Source organism: Cydia pomonella, chromosome 2 (assembly GCF_033807575.1).
Source record: "Cydia pomonella isolate Wapato2018A chromosome 2, ilCydPomo1, whole genome shotgun sequence".
Lineage (NCBI taxonomy): Eukaryota > Metazoa > Arthropoda > Insecta > Lepidoptera > Tortricidae > Cydia > Cydia pomonella.
Window position 1 is genome coordinate 8908802 of NC_084704.1, and position 20288 is coordinate 8929089.

Genomic DNA, 20288 nt, shown 5'->3' on the forward strand with positions numbered 1-20288 from the left:
AGTTCGGTGTGATAATGATAACGAACTCGGTCACGACCGACATATCTATTGATCCCAAATCACCACAAAATATTAAAATTAGGTAGTTTTGGGAAAACGTCAATTAGGACCTTTCTCCCACTTACACCTTTTTAGGGTTCCGTAGCCAAATGGCAAAAAACGGAACCCTTATAGATTCGTCATGTCCGTCTGTCTGTCCGATTATGTCACCGCCACTTTTTTCCGAAACTATAAGAGCTGTACTGTTCAAACTTGGTAAGTAGATGTATTCTATAAACCGCATTAGGATGTTTACACAAAAATAGAAAAAAAAACAATAAATTTTGGGGGTTCCCCATTCCACTTAGAACTGAAACTTAAAAAATCTTTTTTCATCAAACCCATACGTGTGGGTTATCTATGGATAGGTCTTTAAAAATGATATTGAGGTTTCTAATATAATTTTTTTCTAAGCTGAATAGTTTGCGCGAGAGACACTTCCAAAGTGGTAAAATGTGTGTAACCCCGTAACTTCTAAAATAACATAATGAAAAATCTAAAAAAAATATATGATATACATTGCCATGCAAACTTCCACCGAAAATTAGTTTGAACGAGATCTAGTCAGTAGCTTTTTTTCAATAAATCATAAAATTAAAAAAAAAAATTTTTTCATCAAACCCATACGTGTGGGGTATCTATGGATAGGTCTTCAAAAATGATATTTAGGTTTCTAATATCATTTTTTTCTAAACTGAATAGTTTGCGCGAGAGACACTTCCAAAGTGAAAAAAATTGTGTCCCCCCCCCCCCTTGTAACTTCTAAAATAACAGAATGAAAAATCAAAAAAAAATATATGATATACATTACCATGCAAACTTCCACCGAAAATTGGTTTGAATTGAACGAGATCTAGTAAGTAGTTTTTTTTAATACGTCATAAATGGTACGGAACCCTTCATGGGCGAGTCCGACTCGCACTTGGCCGCTTTTTTAATTGGCTTATGTTACGATTTTAAAACTGCATTCTAGTATATCTAATAGTAGCTTAATTAAAACACGACACGACATATATACCGTATCGCCACTTTTTAGATAGTACAGTCACGTCTGAAAATAACGATACGGAAAATATGCCAAAAATATGTATATTCCACCTTAATATATGGGTAATAAAGTCATGTATACATATTTTTGCCACTTTTACCGTATCGATATTTTCAGACGTGACCCTATTTATAGCATGTATACATTTTACTGCTGTATATTTTTTTATGAAAGTAATAAGCAATTTGGTTTATTTTGTTTCCCATTGAAATGTACATCTGTTTTCTGAATCAGATAATCAAATCTTGTAGGTAATATTGTCCTAATTCACGGGCGTCGCGCCACTCGCGCCCACGGTCGCTGCGTGAGACATTGTGAGGACGCAGGTAGAATCTCGAAAGGTTATTTCTAATCCCTAAATAAAATGAAATAATAAACTACTCTGCCTATATAAAACTACGTCCATACTGATTCTCATCTAACCAGCTGCCCAACCATATCCAAACTGCTATGTAACCTAAAAATAAAGTTGGTTGGTGCATCATTCACTACTAGGTACAGTATATCTATCATAACCCCTCTCTTAGTCTTGATCGGCCATGCGTTCAGCTGGAAACCTACACAATAACAAGAAAGTATGGCTCGCTTCCGAGAAGGCCGAAATGAACTTTCCGGGAGAGAGTAAAATATACTGGTAAGTATACTCACATTCCAAGCCCATCCTGTTGGTGAGCTGGTCGAAGCCATTGACCGTGCCGTCGGCGTGCCTGCAAGCCTGCAGTAGCTCGAGGAAGTCGTCGCAGATGTGGTTTAGTTCTGGAATGAACCCCTGCATGGTGTGCGGGCTCGTCAGCTCCGCGGTCAGGTGACGCCGCAGGTGGTACCACTTCTCTCCTTGCCTGAAATGTATAACTCTAGTTTTCGTTCAGTCGTCTTAAAAAGTGCCAGCGGGCACTATTAGGCACTGGCATGCGATTTATTTTACGGTTTTTTTTTATAGTGACTCATTTATTTAATAGCGGCAATATTTGGATAAAATTTACGTCAGGTTTTTAGGCCTCTTTAACCTGCCCGAAAGAAGGCACCTAGTCCCCAAATAACAATCTGGAAGGTTTAGGTCAGGGCTCGATAAAAACACTACTCGGAACTAAAAATCGAACGACAATAAAAACTTTTACAAAAAAAATTAAACCTTATTCAAAAAGGATAAAAAAAATATACTTATTATCCTTTTTTAAGCATATGCGTTACCAACTGAAATGTTTGAAGTCGGTGCCAAAATATCCATGCACGTGCCTTCCCCTCAATTCCTCATGGATTCCATCATCAAATCAGAATCAAATTAATATGGGACCACCTTACCTTGTAACTCCTTTCAAACAAAAAAATAATTAATTAATTGCCTACTGAAATCAGACCACGGGTGTCGGAGTAATCGGTGAACGTACATAAAAATAAATAGCCACAAGGATGTTAAAACTGCTACTAATTAGTATGTCCGATAGGTTTACACTTTGAATATGGCACCTTTTCTTCGAAAACGAGGAAAAAATACTATCTTCTTATGAAAATATCCTCTCCACCGCAATACAGACAGGGTAATTAAATATTGTTTACTCAGCATAGAATTCGAATATTTGTGTTGCCGCGAGTTTCACGACCGCCTTACAGACAAATTCAAGCCCAAACAACTTGGCTTCGGTGTCAGAGGCGGTTGTGAGGCCGCAGTACACGCCACACGGACTTTCCTGGAAAACTCAAATTTCGAAATTTTGGTAAAAGTTGATGTAAGAAACGCATTTAATTCTATCGACCGTAGCACTCTCTTAAACGAAATTGTAAAGGAAATTCCGGAAATATTTGAATACCTAAAACAATGCTACGGCAATCCATCCAAATTAATGTTTGGTGAAAAAGAAATTGCCTCATGCGTTGGGTGTCAGCAAGGAGATCCGCTTGGGCCCGTCATCTTTAGCCTCGCTATTCACCCAATCATCACTCAGCTAAAATCAAAACTAAATTTATGGTATCTGGATGATGGGACACTTGCAGGGACGGCTTCTTCAGTATTAAATGATTTAAATATAATCTCAAGGCAGTTCGCTGAGATAGGCCTCACACTTAACTTCAATAAGTGTGAGGTTTTTATCTCAGAAAAGCTTTCAGCTAGCGCCCGGGCTGCTTTGACTCTAAGTCTCAACTCTGTCGCGCCCAATTTCACCTTTGTTACACGAGATTCCCTGGTATTACTCGGTGCCCCTATTTTCGAAGACGCCATCCCTTTAGCAATAAATTCAAAATTAGATAACTTTCACAACTGTTCAGATTTATTATTCAAAATTAACGCTCATACAGCCATTTACATCTTACGTTTGTGTTTATTTTCTCCAAAATTCTTATATATTTTACGTTGCAGCCCTGTTTGGAAATTCTCAAGTCTCACGTCATCCATAGACAACATATTAAAAAATTCGGTTTGCAAAATATTAAACATCTCTTTCAGCTCTCAAAGCTGGTCTCAGGCTACTCTGCCTATTAATTATGGTGGCCTGGGTATTCGCTCTACGGGCGATCTGGCTCTCCCCGCTTTTCTCTCGTCTGTCCACAGCGTCGCCCATCTCATCCGTGGCATTCTTAATGTCACCAATCCCACGGTTGTAGTAGTGGCGAGCTTGGCAGATGCAGAGTCAGCTTGGAGTGCTGGAAATCCCGGCGAGAGTCCGCCTACCGAAAAAGCCTGCCAAGCAGCCTGGGACCAGATAAAAATCAAAACAACCCACAAATCCCTTTTGGACAATAGTTCGAACCCTTGCGAACGTGCTAGACTGCTCGCAGTATCGGAACCTGAGTCAGGGCATTGGCTGCGCGCGTTGCCGTCGCGGAACATTGGTTCCCTTTTGGACCCGGCGTCACTGCGCGTAGCCGTATGCCTCAGGCTAGGTTTGAAAGCCTGCGAGCCACACGCTTGCTCCCGCTGTGGAAGCCTTGTTGACGCTTATGGGCACCACGGACTCCACTGCCAGTCAAGCGCCGGCCGATTTTATAGACACTCGGCCCTAAACGACCTAATCCGCAGAGCACTCGGTACCGTCTCCATACCAGCAACCCTGGAGCCAGTTGGTTTATCAGCGGCAGATGGCAAAAGGCCCGACGGCTGCTCGCTCGTACCTTGGTTCCTGGGGCGGCCCCTGGCGTGGGATGTAACATGCGTTGATACGCTGGCCCCATCTCATGTCCGGCGCTCTGCCAGGAAGCCGGGGACGGCAGCAGACGACGCCCAAATTGCCAAGTGTCGCAAATATGCATTTTTAAAAAGTAATTATGTATTTGCGGCACTTGCGATTGAAACTTACGGTCCTTGGTCGTCCGACACCAAGAAACTAGTAAAAGAAATTTCTACTAAACTAGTCTGGGTGTCTGGCGACCTACGAGCTGGCGCTTTTTTCGCACAAAAACTTAGCCTCACTGTGCAGAGAGGGAACGCGGCCAGTGTCCTGGGAACAATGCCTCAGGCTAATTTAGGCTTAGTTTTTTGATAATATAGCTATTGTAATTGATTTAAAAATATTGTAATATTTGTGTAAGCTTGTCCCAATATATTTATTTTGGTTACCCTTTTGGTGTATAATTTAATATTTAATCTATTTATTACAGTTTTCTTCTACTTCCTATATTTTCTCGTCACTAAACGTAGGTACAGTCAGCCAAGAAAGTGGTTAACCACTTTTCGACTCTATTACTTGACAAATAGAGTCGAAAAGTGGTAAACTAATTTTTTGGCTGACTGTACCTAACCTTTTTGGGAATCGTGCCGGCACGGAACCCCCTAAATACCAACGTTTTAAGAGGGAAGAATAAGTTTGCGATCCTAACGAAATAACCGTTTTCTCAACTGAATCTTAAAACGGTTTCCACTAACTAAATCTCAGCAAATCATTGATTTTGATGTCTATGTGTGGCAATATATTCTAGGTTTCTATAAACCTAAACCTATGTTTCGTTTTAATTTATATTTTTTTGTATTGCAAGTTTGGAAAAAAAGGAAACCTATAAACCTAGTTTGTCATTGTATCAATAACATACTAAAATATCATGGAGAATGGAAGATATTTAAAAGTGGAAAAACATTTTGTGGACAAACGAGTACGTGGTATAATTCCCTCTTAAACGTCTATAATGAAAAACACAGAAGACCTTTTTTAAATAAACTCAATTAATTTTAATAACATTTCAATAATTGTGCTATTTATTTATGGTTATACTGTGTAATATAAAATATTCACAATTTCGCATAAATGGTATCAATCAATTCATCATACCTAACATAATAATAATAAGTGTTTTAATTTAATGTTTTCATAACAATTTCGTACGTTCGTATGACCTGTCGATTGGAATGGAACTAATTAAAACACGTTCCAGCTCATTTCTAGTTTGCAACATTGTAACGTAATGGGTTTGGGCCACTTATGCTCTTCAGAAAAAGCTGAAATATTTCCATTAAGTAGGTCTCATCTCGCATAAATGCAAGGGTACAGAACTAAAGAATTCTGATAACTTCCGCAGATTTACAAAATCAAACAAGAACATTTTTATTCGTGTGTTTTCATACAAAATAATATTAAAATGTTATATTAACAAATATTGTAAAAATAGTGAAATTGTACATTTCGATGCTAGTGCGGAAAGTATGTCATTGCTATTATACGAGTACTGAGACTCGCCTACGGATCGTGGCAAGACTCGGGACGAGTGAAGAATGACATTTCCGCTAGTGTATCGAACGACGTTTTTAATACAGTTGCGAAAAGAAAAACAACAAGTATTTTTTATGCACGTTCTATAAGACGAACGATTGTAAATATATAACATTATACTATTATTACCTCAGTATCGTTATTTACAATTATTTGTGTATCGTATATTTAAATTGTATAAAAACTATATCGAATGTTGCCTTTGGAAACTTAAAACATGTTTGCAGTAAGAAAAAACGCCTCTCCCTTGACAAGCGTTTCGAAAGCTATTCCGTTCCATTAAGACAACTTATTAAGAACGGTTTTTCAATATTCAATATTAAAAAATAAACGTTATAATGATGAAGAGGTAAGTATAAAAATATGAAATATGTATATTTTTATGATTCTTACATTAACAGTAGATTTTTATGTTCATTATGACTTTTAAAGGAAACTAACATTAACACTCATCATTAAGTAGTCATGAATTGGAACAAGTATACCTAACTTAAAAAAAATTGGAAAAGTGAAAAGCACTAGTTCGTCAAAACCAACTTTCCGCACGCTAAACAGCAACCTAAAGTTTTCAACTTCACCAGCTGGTAAAGGCGCTCTTGATTGTTCAACAATGAATGAGAAAGTTACATTTTATCCACATGTGTGGCAAAGTAATGTGATGCAAATTTTGAGTTATTTCCTTGTTGGCTGTTAGGCTGGCCCATAAATGATGATTTTGAATGATAATGGTTTAATAACGTTTATTTGGATTTAGATTGATTTTGTTTGATATATTAGTTCGTATTTTCGTTGCGGTATGGTGAAAAATTTTGTGTTTCACTCGGTGCCAAAATTTGCTAAACCCTCGTTCCCTGAAACACTCGCAACGCTCAAGATTCCACTTTTCGAACCCCTCGATACGCTCGTGGTTCAATTATGAAATCTTTCGCTTGCTCGGGTATCAAGATTAGTATGAGCGGTTAAAAAATAATTATGGCCCGTTGTAAAACAAAGAGACAGAGAACAATATTCAACTAATTTTACGGTTTAAACTCACGTTAGTTAGTTACTTAGTTTAATGTTAGTATTAGTTACTTAGTTAGTGTCACGATAGTTCAAATTCGAGGAAACTGTATTTGCAAAGTTAATAAAAATATGTACTCGGCATGCCAAACTTTTAACACGCTATTCTCTCGTAGGCAAGTAGATACGTGACCGGTTCTACAAACTTACAAAGGAGACGTCTAGACATTTGAAGAGGAGCAAAATCGTTTTCCTTGTTACTTTGACGTGGCCGTTACAGGTACAGTCAGCAACCCAGCAGCAATAGTGGCTTAGTGCTCTGATTTGTACCAGGTTTCCAAAATAATCTAATTTACTTACTGAATCGGACTTAGCTACTCCTATCTACTACGGATCGTCTATGTAATAATTAATGTTAAAAGCTAGCTCTGTATATTTAATGCCGTATGTTTTTGGTAATTGGGCTAGGATACTTCTTACGATCCTCTTCATGTTAATAAGTGATTTGTCACAAGTTAATGACATGAAAACGACAAAAAATTAAAATATGCAGATATATTATACCTTTATTTCTTGCGAGACTAGATTACTTAGTGTGCTATTAATATGCGCCAACTCCCGTGGCCTTCAACCGTTTGCGGAAATGGTTTAGCGAATATGACAATAAAAAACATCATGTCTTGCTTATCAAAGTCTATCGCAATAAAAGCAGATTCATTGTGACTTTTATGATCTAAAATTACAAGTATTTCGTTTGAAAACAGGTACGAAATTACGACATAAAAGAATAGAAAAGCGGCCAAGTGCGAGTCGGACTCGCGCATGAAGGGTTCCGTACCATTTAAGACGTATTAAAAAAAAATCTACTTGCTAGATCTTGTTCAACATTTTACCACTTTGGAAGTGTCTCTCGCGCAAACTATTCAGTTTAGAAAAAAATGATATTAGGAACCTAAATATCATTTTTGAAGACCTATCCATAGATACGTATGGGTTTGATGAAAAATTTATTTTTTTAATTTTATGACGTATTAAAAAAAAACTACTTACTAGATTTCGTTCAAACCAATTTTCGGTGGAAGTTTGCATGGTAATGTATATCATATATTTTTTTTTGATTTTTCATTCTGTTATTTTAGAAGTTACGGGGGGGGGGGGGACACATTTTTTCACTTTAGAAGTGTCTCTCGCGCAAACTATTCAGTTTAGAAAAAAATTATATTACGAACCTAAATATCATTTTTGAAGACCTATCCATAGATACACCACACGGATGGGTTTGATGAAAACAGATTTTTTGAGTTTCAGTTCTAAGTATGGGGAACCCCCAAAATTTATTGTTTTTTTTATATTTTTGTGTGAACATCTTAATGCGGTTCATAGAATACATCCACTTACTAAGTTTGAACAGTATAGCTCTTATAGTTTCGGAAAAAAGTGGCTGTGACATAATCGGACAGACAGACGGATATGACGAATCTATAAGGGTTCCGTTTTTTGCCATTTGGCTACGGAACCCTAAAAATATATGAGTCGTATATTATTGTTCGTTGCAAGAAGAAGTGGACAAATTTTCATCTAACTACTTTTCTTAGATATATGAAATAGCCACCATTATACGGGGCATTTATTTATTCGTATGGCAAAAAAAAAAATACAATCGTTCATTCATATGTATGAAATATAGGTAGCAGGGGCGGCGCCTCCATACAACTCGATTCCCACCGGCTTGCCTAAAATTTATTGCTACATATACTTACCAAACTTATAAATCATCATTAAAATTAAAAATATATCCACATTGAAAACACTACGTATTTACATTACCTTGGAATTGATAACACGATTTACTAAAGCTTCACGAGCGGGCGCGCAAAGTCAAGCTAGTTAAGCCTAAACTTGACTATTCATTCATAAGACACTACACGGATACGAAAACTCACACACACACTCATAAAGTTTGCTATAGAGAGTCCGCGCGAATGAGCTTCAAAGCAACTCGGTCTTGTATCGAGTTATTCATTTGAATAAAAACCTTAAACGTAATAATTAAGGTTTATATTGGAAAAATGCACACACACATTCATAAAGTTCACGCGAGTACTGAGGGGCCTACCGCGAACCCCGAAGTACGCAAATTGCGGGCAACTTTCTCTTTTACTCCAATCATGGTGTAACTAGAGTGACAGAGAAAGGTGCTCGCAATATTTGCAAACCAAGGCGTTCGCGGTAGGCCCCGTAGTACACGGCCGCAACAACGTCCGTTATATTAACATGCTGCTTTATTTGAATTTAATCTTTAAATACAAACAGGTAAGATTTATATTAGAGTGTAATGTTTCACAATTTTGAATCGAGTGGCGTTTGCCGCGCGTATGCTTAATATTGCCATACAAAAACATTGAATTGAATAAACGGGTAAAATTTTATTGTATTTTGCTATAATTAATACCAAGGTTTGTAAAAACCTTTAAAAAAAGATACATTTTATTACATAATCCAAGAAACTTATGTAGTTTCAATTTTTGTAATTTGATAACGAACGTTTCTTCAAAGAAAGTTCTGTTTGAAGGTTTGTAGTAATAGGTTTTAGAATTCGTGGGTGAAAATGGAATAATGTTATGACAACACTCCCGTCTCGGTTGTTCCCAAGGCTTGTGTTTTTATCTGATTTTAGTTAGTTTTGTGCATTTTATATATTATTATGTTACTAAACCAAAACCAGTGAAATTTTGTGCATATAAGTGTTGGATATTGTTCGTAGCGCAGGTGTTTTCAAGGGACTGACCTTGTTTTTAGGAAAAGGTACTTTCTTTTATTTTACTTATGGCCGCGTTAGTCCACTTCGATTGTTGTGTAGTAGATTATTTATTAAATGACTCATTTCGCTCTTGGCTAACAGAGGAGTTTCTGAATATTTGATTCCATATTCGAAGGAATTCAAGGCTATGGTGAGCCCCCGCGACGTCGTCGCCGATTAAACACAGAAATGGACTTAAAAACTCAGTATAAACTACTATATCAAAAAATTATTGATAACGTTTTAATTCAAATAGATTCCCGATATCGATCATTGAATAAACTCACTTTCTTGGATTTATTAAACAAACACAAATACACCCAATATTGCAGATTATTCCCCGATGAAAAAATATCCGATTTAATGAACGAGTTTCCAAATGTTTTCAATTTCACGGCCTTAAAAAATGAATTAAATGTTATGTACACCTCGCCAAGTCTAAATACATTAGACGCGTACAAACTTTATTTGTACCTCCACAATTCATCCTTGAGGGACATATTCTCGCAACTTTTAACTTTGTGTCACATTTTTTTGACTCTTCCCGTATCGGTTGTATCCGCGGAAAGATCGTTTTCGGCCTTGAAGCGCATTCATACCTACACGCGAAATTGTCAAAAAGAAGAAGGATTGTCAAAGTTGGCCATAATTTCAATAGAAAAACATTTACTGCTAAAAATTCAAAAACGTCACGAATTTTACGATAGTGTTTTGGCTCATTTTGTTAAAAAAGACCGCAGAATTATGTTACAATACAAATAGACTGTTATTTAAAGCCTAAATCAGAAATTATCATTTAAAAAAATCAATCAGCTTTCAACCTATTTTCAGTTTAGGTAAATGCATGTTTTTTAAAATAAATATTTAGCGTTAGCAAGAGGTGTTGAGACTGTTAAGTCTATTACGGCTCGAACACACGGACGCGGATCCGCGCGCCGTGGCGTGGCGTTGTGCAAACGAGACATCGCTATGTAATGACCATAGCGCTGTCTCGCTCGCAAAGCTTTACGGCAGGTTGCTGGTTTCGGTTTAATAATGTGCAAGATAGTTTTTAATTGCTGTTTTTTAGCTGGTGATTTAAGCTTTGCTTTACTGATTTGGTCATTTCTTATTTCATTAAAACGTGTAATCCTTGTGTTTTTTAAATAACGCATGGAACGTGCAGGGATTAACAAAACCTAAAAGTAGTTTTGATGATATTTGCAGGTTTAGTAAACGCACGTTTTTCTAAATAGGTGTTTAGGGTTTGAAAGACGTGTTGAGTCTATTAGGGCAGGTTTCGGTTTAATAATTCAATAATAGGTTTTAATTGACGTGTTTTAACTTGGTGATTTTGTTTCACTAATATGGTCATATTTTAATTAATTTACATGTGTAATGTTTGTATTTTTTAACCAACGTGTGTGCTGCTTAATTCACCGTTTTTTTTGTAAATAAGCAAGTTGCGTTTGCAAGAGGTGTTGTCTATTAGAGCAGGTCGTTGGTTTCGGTTTAATGATGTGCATGATAGCTTTTTAAGTAATGATTTTTACTCGGTATTTTAAGATTCACTGGTTTGGTGTTTCTTTATTTAATTAACATTTGTAATGCTTGTGTTTTTTTTAAACTAACGTGTGTTACGTGCTGGGATGTGAATGCTGTTCAAAAGGCTTTTTTCAAAGCCGCTTTTGTCATACTCCATATACACTGTTTACGTGAAGTCAGTGATGACTAGTATGGCAAAGGTGGTTTATGCACTAACTGCAAAAGGTCGCGCCCAAGGACACACATAGCGCACGCTTCACTTTTATCACGGAAAAATAAGTACATAATGTCAAGGTAAGTGTTTTTTTTTTTGGTCCGAGTTGCCTAGCCAAAATTTCCACGCGCCGCTACTGATAGGTAGGTATATTTATTACAGCAGTACGCCCAATTGCTGGATCCATTGGGTGACATTGTTGTCCAGGGTGAACAAGTCCACTGCCGGGTTGCCCTGGTATTTGGTGAGTGGGCATTCGCGGATAATATGGTCCATGCTCTGCACCGCAGCTCCACAATCGCTTGCTGGCGACTCTCTCCAGCCACATCTGTGTAGGAACTCTCGACATCCACCATACGGGGCATTATTTGATAGTACATAACATGGAATATGACTTTCCCCATTTATCATTTTATTTTAATGCTGTTTTTTAAAGAAAAGGACTCCATCCTGACTCCATCTCATGAAATTACTAGTGGCGTAAAGGTGGCTCTTACGGTCCTTTGCTGCTCTGTCTTATCTATTATACAAATATTATCTGAATGTTTTAAATAAATCATTTTGGGGTTCCGTACCAAAAAGTACAAAAGGAACCCTTATGGTGCGACTGTCCGTCCGTCCGTCCGTCTGTCACATTGCTAAATATCTCGAGAAGTACCTAAGCTATCGATTTGAAATTTGGAATAGTAATGAACAACGCTAACCCAGACATATTGGAAGTGTAATTTTATTTTATTTTATTTATATTAATTATGGAAAATTCCCAAAATAAAGAGGGGGCAAAAATTCAAAGTCTAGTTACCAGGTCAAGTGAGGTATCATTTGAAAGCACTCAAATTGAACATTACGAAACAATTTTTATATCGTGAAAAAAAATTTGACCTATGAAGGAAAATATGAAAAAAAAAATACCATTCCCCTCCCTTTATCTCCGAAGTTTACGAATGAAAAATTATGAAATTTTTACATAATAATAACATTATCATAAATATTACAGGAAAAATAAAATCAGACCTCTATCTTGATATTTTATTTTAATTACAAAAGACATTTTATAATTTAATTAGCAATTCAATCCCGTTTGCGGGTGTTTATTATAATTGAAATTCCTATGAGATTACACTAAAGGCACCATCTTTCAAGTAAAACAAAATCGGTTCACATGATAAAGAATTCTCCCTGAAAAACCAACATACATACAGATCGCACAAATTAGTTAGCTAATTCGCCCATATATGGCGCTGTACACAATTATGCTAATAGTTTACTTCTGGTCAAGTCTTTCGTGATTATAGTTACTTACATGAGAAAATTGAAAGTTTATACGGAACCGGTGCGCGAGGTAAACGAACTCGCACTTGACCGTTTTTTGGATAGATTAATACGAATCTACGGATAGAACAGTGTAATAATAATATGATGCAATAGCAACTAAAACTTCATCATTAACGTAAATAAGTTCCGAATTTCAACCGTGATAGCTAGACAATTGAAATTTTCACAGATGATGTATTTATGTTCCACAACAATTACTAAAAAGTACGGAACCCTCGGTGGGCGAGTCCGACTCGCACTTGTCCAGTTTTTTAAGGACAATTAATTACTGTAAGGTCCGACCGAGATCTCGGTCTCGGTCTCGGTCTCGGCATTCTCGGCCAAAAATCGGGCCGAGATATCGGTCTCGGTTCTCGGCCAAAATGGGCCGAGATTCTTGCCGAGACCGAGACTAGGCAATAAGTTATCATTAGTGGATTTGAATTTACCGCACACGAGTGCCCGTTTCTAAGCCACCCGTTGATGGCATCGCCCGCGTGATGTGACGTTTTTTGTGATTTTGATTGGTTTCGTACCCACATTTTAAGCCAATTACTTATCAAATACGGTGTTGAGTTGGGATCGGATAGGCTCGGTTGCCAGTAATGACTTGAGGGCCTACCGCGAACCACGTTCGACGTGTTGCCTCTCTGTCGCACTTGTAAATTTGTGCGTAAGTGTGACAGGGAGGCAACACGTCGAACGTGGTTCGCGGTAGGCCATCTGTTCTTTGGTTCTTTTCGTTTTGTGGTTGTTGTTATTGCGGAAGAGTTAATAAATGAGTGTATAAGTATTGTTATTGAGATGTAACTTAAATTAAATTTGGGTGTAAGATGACACTGGGTATTTTGATACTTAATATATTTTTATTTACGGGAAAAGGTAAGGTATAGTAGGTATGTACAAAACAATACCTGTGGCGGATTACTGTTGTGGAATATTGGACATAACTATAATTTTGATTATTGTTATTGTTCCTCTTTTTGTGCACATCCGTACTAGAAAAACTGGCCAAGTGCGTGTCGGGAAACGCATAATGGAGGGTTCCGTACCTTATTCATACAATACAAAAAGTCAGACAAGCAAAAGAGAGAATGTTCGTGGCACTTGCTTCGTTTTAATAAAAAGATATTCAAAATAATTTTCCTGAAAAAGTATATAAGTATTACAGCTTAATTATTTACCTTACTAAGATGCGACTTACATTACATAATACACCTTCGTTCCATATATCGTATAGTTTTCGAGTAAAAAAATGGTTGTGACATATGGACAGACGCTATAAGTTGCCATTTTGGCTACGGAACCATAAAAATACCATTTAATAGCGCTACGAATTGATCATGATAACTTTTTCTGATTAATCGTCGAATTTCGACTATTGAAACATTTTGATTGCAAAAAACGGTTTTTTTTCGTCTATTTTATAAATTCTCGGTCTCGGTCTCGGTCTCGGCCGAGAATCCCATTGAATCTCGGTCTCGGTCTCGTTCTCGTTCTCGGCCGAGACAGAAAAAGCATTCTCGGTCGGACCTTAACAATTAGTTTCGAAAATTATTAAAAGCTCAAGTGAGATCACGACGCCAGATTCCTGCTCGTTGCGCCACAACGTGACCTATTTACAAAGCAATTCTAATAAATTCTAATAAAAATAATAAGCATAAAATAACGTATAAATGATATTTTTAGGGCTCCGTAGTCAACTAGGAATTCTTATAGTTTCACCATATCCATACGTCTGGCCATCCGAGGCTTTCCTCTGTGATCGCTAGGGGTTGAAAGCTGCATTTTGACATAATAGAATCCTTCATGCCGACGTAACAAAAATAAAGAAGAAGAAAAAATAGCAAAATGATTTCCCTTCGAAAGAAAACCACCTGACATGCTCGTGTTTTTAACTGTAGTTACAACATAAATCCTACTAAATTACGTGTTTTTGTAATATTTTGTAATGACATCAAGACGAAATTCAGCTACGCTGCTATATATCGTCTTCTTCCTCGCGTTGTACCGGCATAGTGAGTTGTCTGGCATCTAAACAAAGTTACGAGCGCCCACTAGGCAGGTTCCTGGCACTGGATTTGTAAATTTTTGCGTTTTTCGGAAAAAATCATTTCCCATTTCGAGGCAAACTAGTAATTGTCGCAAAAATAGTCGCTACTTGAAAAGGAAAAAATAACTTACTCATTAACCAGTCCAGTGGAGGCGTATCTGTCAGGCCGGCTCCTGCGGTAGACCTGGACGATCTCCGTTGGGGGCCGGTAGGGGCGGCGCGCGGGGGTCCGCAGCACAGTCTCCAGCGCCGACCGCTCGGCAATGGACACGAGGGCAGCGCCCCCGGGTGTGGTCTCCACGAACACCGGCCCGTAGCGCCTGAACATGTCTGCGTGCAAATATCTCTCACTGTGACAGCGAGGGAGCCTTGACGAAACTTAATTAACGGGCAATTTTTTTATTATTTTAGAAAGAAGTTATCCGTCCATCAATGAGTCTTTGTTATTCTCTAATTTGAAAAGAACTCTATTAAAAGAACAAAAATGTGAACGACGATAAATTAAAATTAATTATATGTGTCAATTTTGAAACGCTTAGGGCCCCAATGCTAGACAAAGATACGTGAACGAGTATTTATATTTATACGGTCACGTTTGAAAATATCGATACGGACAAAGTGCCAAAAATATGTATACACTACTCTAATATATATGGGCCATAAGGTCGTGTATACATATTTTTGCCACTTCGATCGTGTCGTTGTTTTCAGACGTGACTGTACCTATAAACATTTTGAATTTAAATGAGCACCTACTTAAATGTGAACGCAAGCTATGAAAGCATGTATTCTCCCTATACCTAGCAAGTAATATTAATTTTTATAAAGAGGTGGTAGGGAAGAAAAACAACGCTGTGCAGTCACCAGACTCGCGGCAAAAGCTGATCGAGTCCCGAGGCCATTGTCGCACTTAAGAGTTTAAATGTAAACAATAGTTCGACATGGTATATTATTAATATTATTATAGCTCTTAAATGTTGTATACTTACTTATTGCTACTGTGCTGTAATTAATACTTATAGGGTGGTTGGCTGTTAAGTCAAATCAATTTTTTTTTCTTTTCGAACAGTCAAAACGATAAGCGACTTCGACGTCAGGTTCATCTTTTTTTTCTAAATATTACCAGTACACACACATATATATATATATGCACAATACAGTCAACAATCCTATTGGACTTACACCCTATTGTCCCTATTGTGTCTTTTTTTTTTGTTTGCTTATCCGTTTTGTATGTACAAATTTTTTGCGACATTTAATGCCTTTTTTATTTTTTTATTGCGCCTACAGAGTGCTAAATATATAAAACATAGAAAACACTCATGATTCAGGAACAAAATCTGATCTGTGAAAACAGGATCTGTGTTCATCACACAAATAAATGCCCTTACCGGGCTTCGAACCCGGGACCATCGGCATCGGGTTCACCCACTAGGCCAAAACCGGTCTAGTAATTCTTAACATTCAGCAAAATACCTTATGCAATATAATATAAGATATACTTCTGAAGCTTCCTCGTTAGTTGCTTTGAACTTCTAGAGGGAATCTTTGGCAGATGTTTTTGTAATTTAAAGTAACTAAGTTTTTTAAAACTAATTTAGTTGTCAGATAATAGGAATTGAATTCATTATGTAAAAACTCCAGAAAAGCTAGTTGTCGCTATTCTTTTTTATTATTTATTCTTTAAATTATCAAATTCGTGTGCAAATGAATTGTACAGGTTGAATGTATATATGACGAGACTGATTGTCCAATGTCTTATACTGCCACTAATATACCTAAATTGAGACAGGTTAAATACAGGGCCTCTTGTTTGGTAGTAAACTAACTTTTTACACACCACAATAACAATTGAACTCACCTTCGTAAGCTTCATGTAGTTTATTCATCTTGTACCGGCTCCAGTACAGCCAGCGCGTGCCGATCAGCGGCAGCGCCGGCGGGCCCGGCAGCCGCGGCCGACCCTCGCGCGTGGCCAGCGCCGTCGCGGCCACCACCAGCGCGATCACCGCCAGCACCAGCGTCGGCACCCCGGACCAATCCAACAGAGGCGGGGAGGTGCTCTGTGGAATAATATTCAAGCTTCAGGCGTGCTATTATTAAACAGCATCTCATATAGTGTAGGAAATAAAGGTAGTCCCCACAGTAATTCCTCTGCCAGAACAAACCTTTACAGTATGATAAAGTATCAATAAATAAAAAGTATTGTATAGATTTCCAAAGAATAATAATAATAGGATTTAAGTAAATACCTAAAGTCTTAAATCGTTAATATCTTTTTACGAAAAAAATGCTCCGTTCAAACTTTCTTCGCCGGACATATTCATGTAACGTATTGCAACAATATATGAAATTAATTTTTAACAAGCAGAAACGTCTGCGAACGAAAAATAAATTTAATAGTGGAAAATTACTGTCTTCAGAATCCAGAGGCCGTGAGTTCAAGTCTCACCCAAGACAGTAATTTTCCACTTTTAAATATTTATTCTAAGCTTAATATTTGAAATATCAAAAAAAATCCCAACAGTAATACCAATATTATAAAATAAGATGTTTTGGGGTGTCTTGGACCTGAAAATTGCTCCGTCTAATTTTTGCACTGGAATGCTATTATATATCTACAAAATGAAAATCTAAACAAATTACTATTTTCAGAAATTAACTTTTTACTCGCTGTGGAAAATTTCTCTATCCATTTTATCTATTGTTTTCTTTCTATTCAACTATAAAAACATCCAAAAATATAACGAGCGTATTAAAAACTAAACATATTCGGGAGCAGTGTGTAGGGTGCGGGATCGGACTAGTAGCACAAGGACGCTAATCTGCACTTAACTGCTAAAGGAAGACGAAGATTTATCTTCGTTTCCAAAATTTCGGTATTCTGGATGATATTTCTTTTGGATATTTTGGATTTAAGTGTATACGTGACTACTTAGTATATATTTAAAAAGAAATCAGGGTGAGAAATTTTCCACTCTCAGTATTTAATAGTTCTAAAATACATAAATTTGGGTATGCATTTTTTTTTTGGATTTTCTTACCCACTACGCCAAATTGTATTCTTAGATCATAGAAGAAGAAAAATTACAGAGCAATTTTACGATGAAAATGAGCGTCAAAACAAGGAATTGTTTGACAAAAATTTTAGATTTTTTTCTAGTATCACATACTGATACAAATAACTTATTTGGTAAAATAATTTTGGACGGAGGAATTACTCGGTTCAATATATAAACAGAGTTGTATTTTTACGTAAAAATACCTAACTTAGGAGTGTTTCTTTTAAATATTTATATGTTAGTTTCGATTCGGCTCATACTACCTCTATACAATAACCAAGCAAAATTTCATCGACTGACAAATTAATGCATGGGTCTTCATACAACAACTTCATTATATTCGGCTTTTGGGTTGATCGGAGTACCCCACTTTCAATAGATGTCAGGTGGTTGTCACTTAATTCGCTCTTGCCTTGTGTACCAGATGATCACGTGCGTGATTTGTGACACCTGTTTTACGGACAACACTATAATTATAACTAAATACACCGTTTTAATTTAATTGCTTTCATGATATCAATATTAAGTACCTACATTGGTATTCGTGCTATGTTTTTGTTCGGTTATCGAACATTCCAATTAAAAATAAACTGTCGAATGTGACCGGGTTCAGATCCCGGGTTAAACATTTGCTATCAGCGGTCAGTGACCCTCGGCGCGGACCGCTGCGCAAGCGCAGCGCTCTTGACATTGGATTTGCGTAACGCGTTACGTAACCCACAACTAACGACGCCTACGCATTTCGTATAGCCAGCCTATGAAACGACTCTTAGCTCTAATATAAATGTGTCAACATTAACAAAGGCAAGCGCCACCAATTACTCTACCTTACTCTATCTAAATGTTTATCTACTTACTTACACCTTTCAGACAGGAAACTTAACAAATTCTAGTCCTGCGTTACAATAGGGTTGTTTCCATCTACAAATCTTAGGGCAGAATAGTATCCCAATTAATTCTTATGGATTATAAGAACATGTTAAACTACCTTTCAGGGATCGGAACCGGTTTTTTGGAAAAACTCTGAAATAAACATATGTTTCGGTTTATTTTATACTCCAAATATAGGACTCGGTTGTGTTTTTAGATAACGACTACGTATTATTAGATTGCCCAATTAGAAATGAAATAATTAACAAAGAACGAAAAAATACCGTTTTCGTTCCCATACAAAAAATACCGGTTTCCGATCCCTGCTACCTTTAGTGGACCTCTAATGAGCATATCTTTGTAAATATTGAATTTAAAATATCTTTTAACACACATCACGTGACCGAAGTCGAAACGACATTGAAGATTCTGATGACGTCACAACTCACGGTTTGACACTGGGCTATAACCGGGAAAATCGAAGTTCGTCATTGCGTTTTTCTCTGTCATTCTAATTACGTCTTAGTAAGAGTAAAAGAAAAAGATCCCCACAATATACGATTTTCGGTTTTTGCGGTAGGCCCCCCGTTGTCTGTTCCAAAGAGTAAAGTAAGTATATAGGTCTGTTCTCGCACAAAATTTAATACTCAAGCCGTAGCCATTTTGGTGGTGGGCAATTAATTGAAGCTTCGATATCTGCACTAAAAATTAACATCATAGAAATGCTAATGGACAATAAATACTTTATGATATATAAAAACTCATTATTACAGAAAACATATTTTATTAGCTGGTTAAAAAACCCACACACATGCATACACAGCTTGCCCACCACCTATATGGCTACGGCTTGAGTATCAAATTCTGCACTGAGAATAGCACCTATATAATTACTTTACTCTTTGGTATGTACATAGTTGTGTCAAACCGTAAACTGTGACGTCATACAATTTTCAAAGAGCGTTTTGGGCGCGAAAGCATGGGTCAAAATATATTTTGTTAATTTAACATATTTAAAGCCGTTTTTAGGGTAAAATTTAAATTTTAGGGCAACGTTTGGTTAATATAGAGCGTATTTTTTTTTTAAAAGGTTTTATAGTGTCTTTTGAAGACACAGGGCCCTCGCTAATGATATGGGCGACCCTGTGTCCGTAATGACATTTGCGAAATGCTGGTTTGTTTTATGCGATGCCGGGTCCGGCATCATCATCAGTCAAAAAGCAATGGTGATGCTCGAGTTGAAGACCCGGCGTTATTGTTATGATTTAGATGGACCCATGGTCCCCGCGTCAAATACGGGCGGCCATGGTTCCTGGTTGAATTTTATGAAGATGGGAGTTTTGATTTAAGATGGGGGGTTATTTTTATTTTAAGATGGGAGTAGTTTTATGGTCGGTTGAATTTACACGTTGAGTTAAAGATGGTGGGTGTTTGATTTTAATATGGGGGTTTGTTTTGTTATATTTTGAGTTGGATGTGCGAGTTGGGACCGCAGTAGTTGTTGTTGATAATACTACTCGACGAACGCTGCTGCCCGTCCGTCGGTTTTCCCTTAGTCGCCTTTTACGACACCCACGGGACGAGATGGGGTGGTGCTATTCTAAACGCCGGCACCACACGGCGGGGTTAGGTTAGGAAAATAGAGCGTATTACAAACGTTTCAAA

General features: G+C 37.2%; 2 protein-coding genes across 2 annotated transcripts in view; both read right to left on the reverse strand.

Annotated features, from left to right (window-relative positions):
- Nucleotides 1–20288, reverse strand: part of LOC133533192 (putative hydroxypyruvate isomerase) — a 114169-nt gene that overhangs the window by 22194 nt on the left and 71687 nt on the right. The window lies entirely within an intron of this gene.
- LOC133533168 (ecdysone 20-monooxygenase-like) overlaps nt 1–20288 on the reverse strand; it is a 49110-nt gene that overhangs the window by 7465 nt on the left and 21357 nt on the right. Inside the window, exons 2-4 of the mRNA XM_061872130.1 lie at nt 16553–16754; nt 14823–15021; nt 1736–1926 (exon numbers count right to left, since the gene is read on the reverse strand). Coding sequence (XP_061728114.1) covers nt 1736–1926; nt 14823–15021; nt 16553–16754 — 592 coding nt within the window. The remainder of the gene's footprint in view (nt 1–1735; nt 1927–14822; nt 15022–16552; nt 16755–20288) is intronic.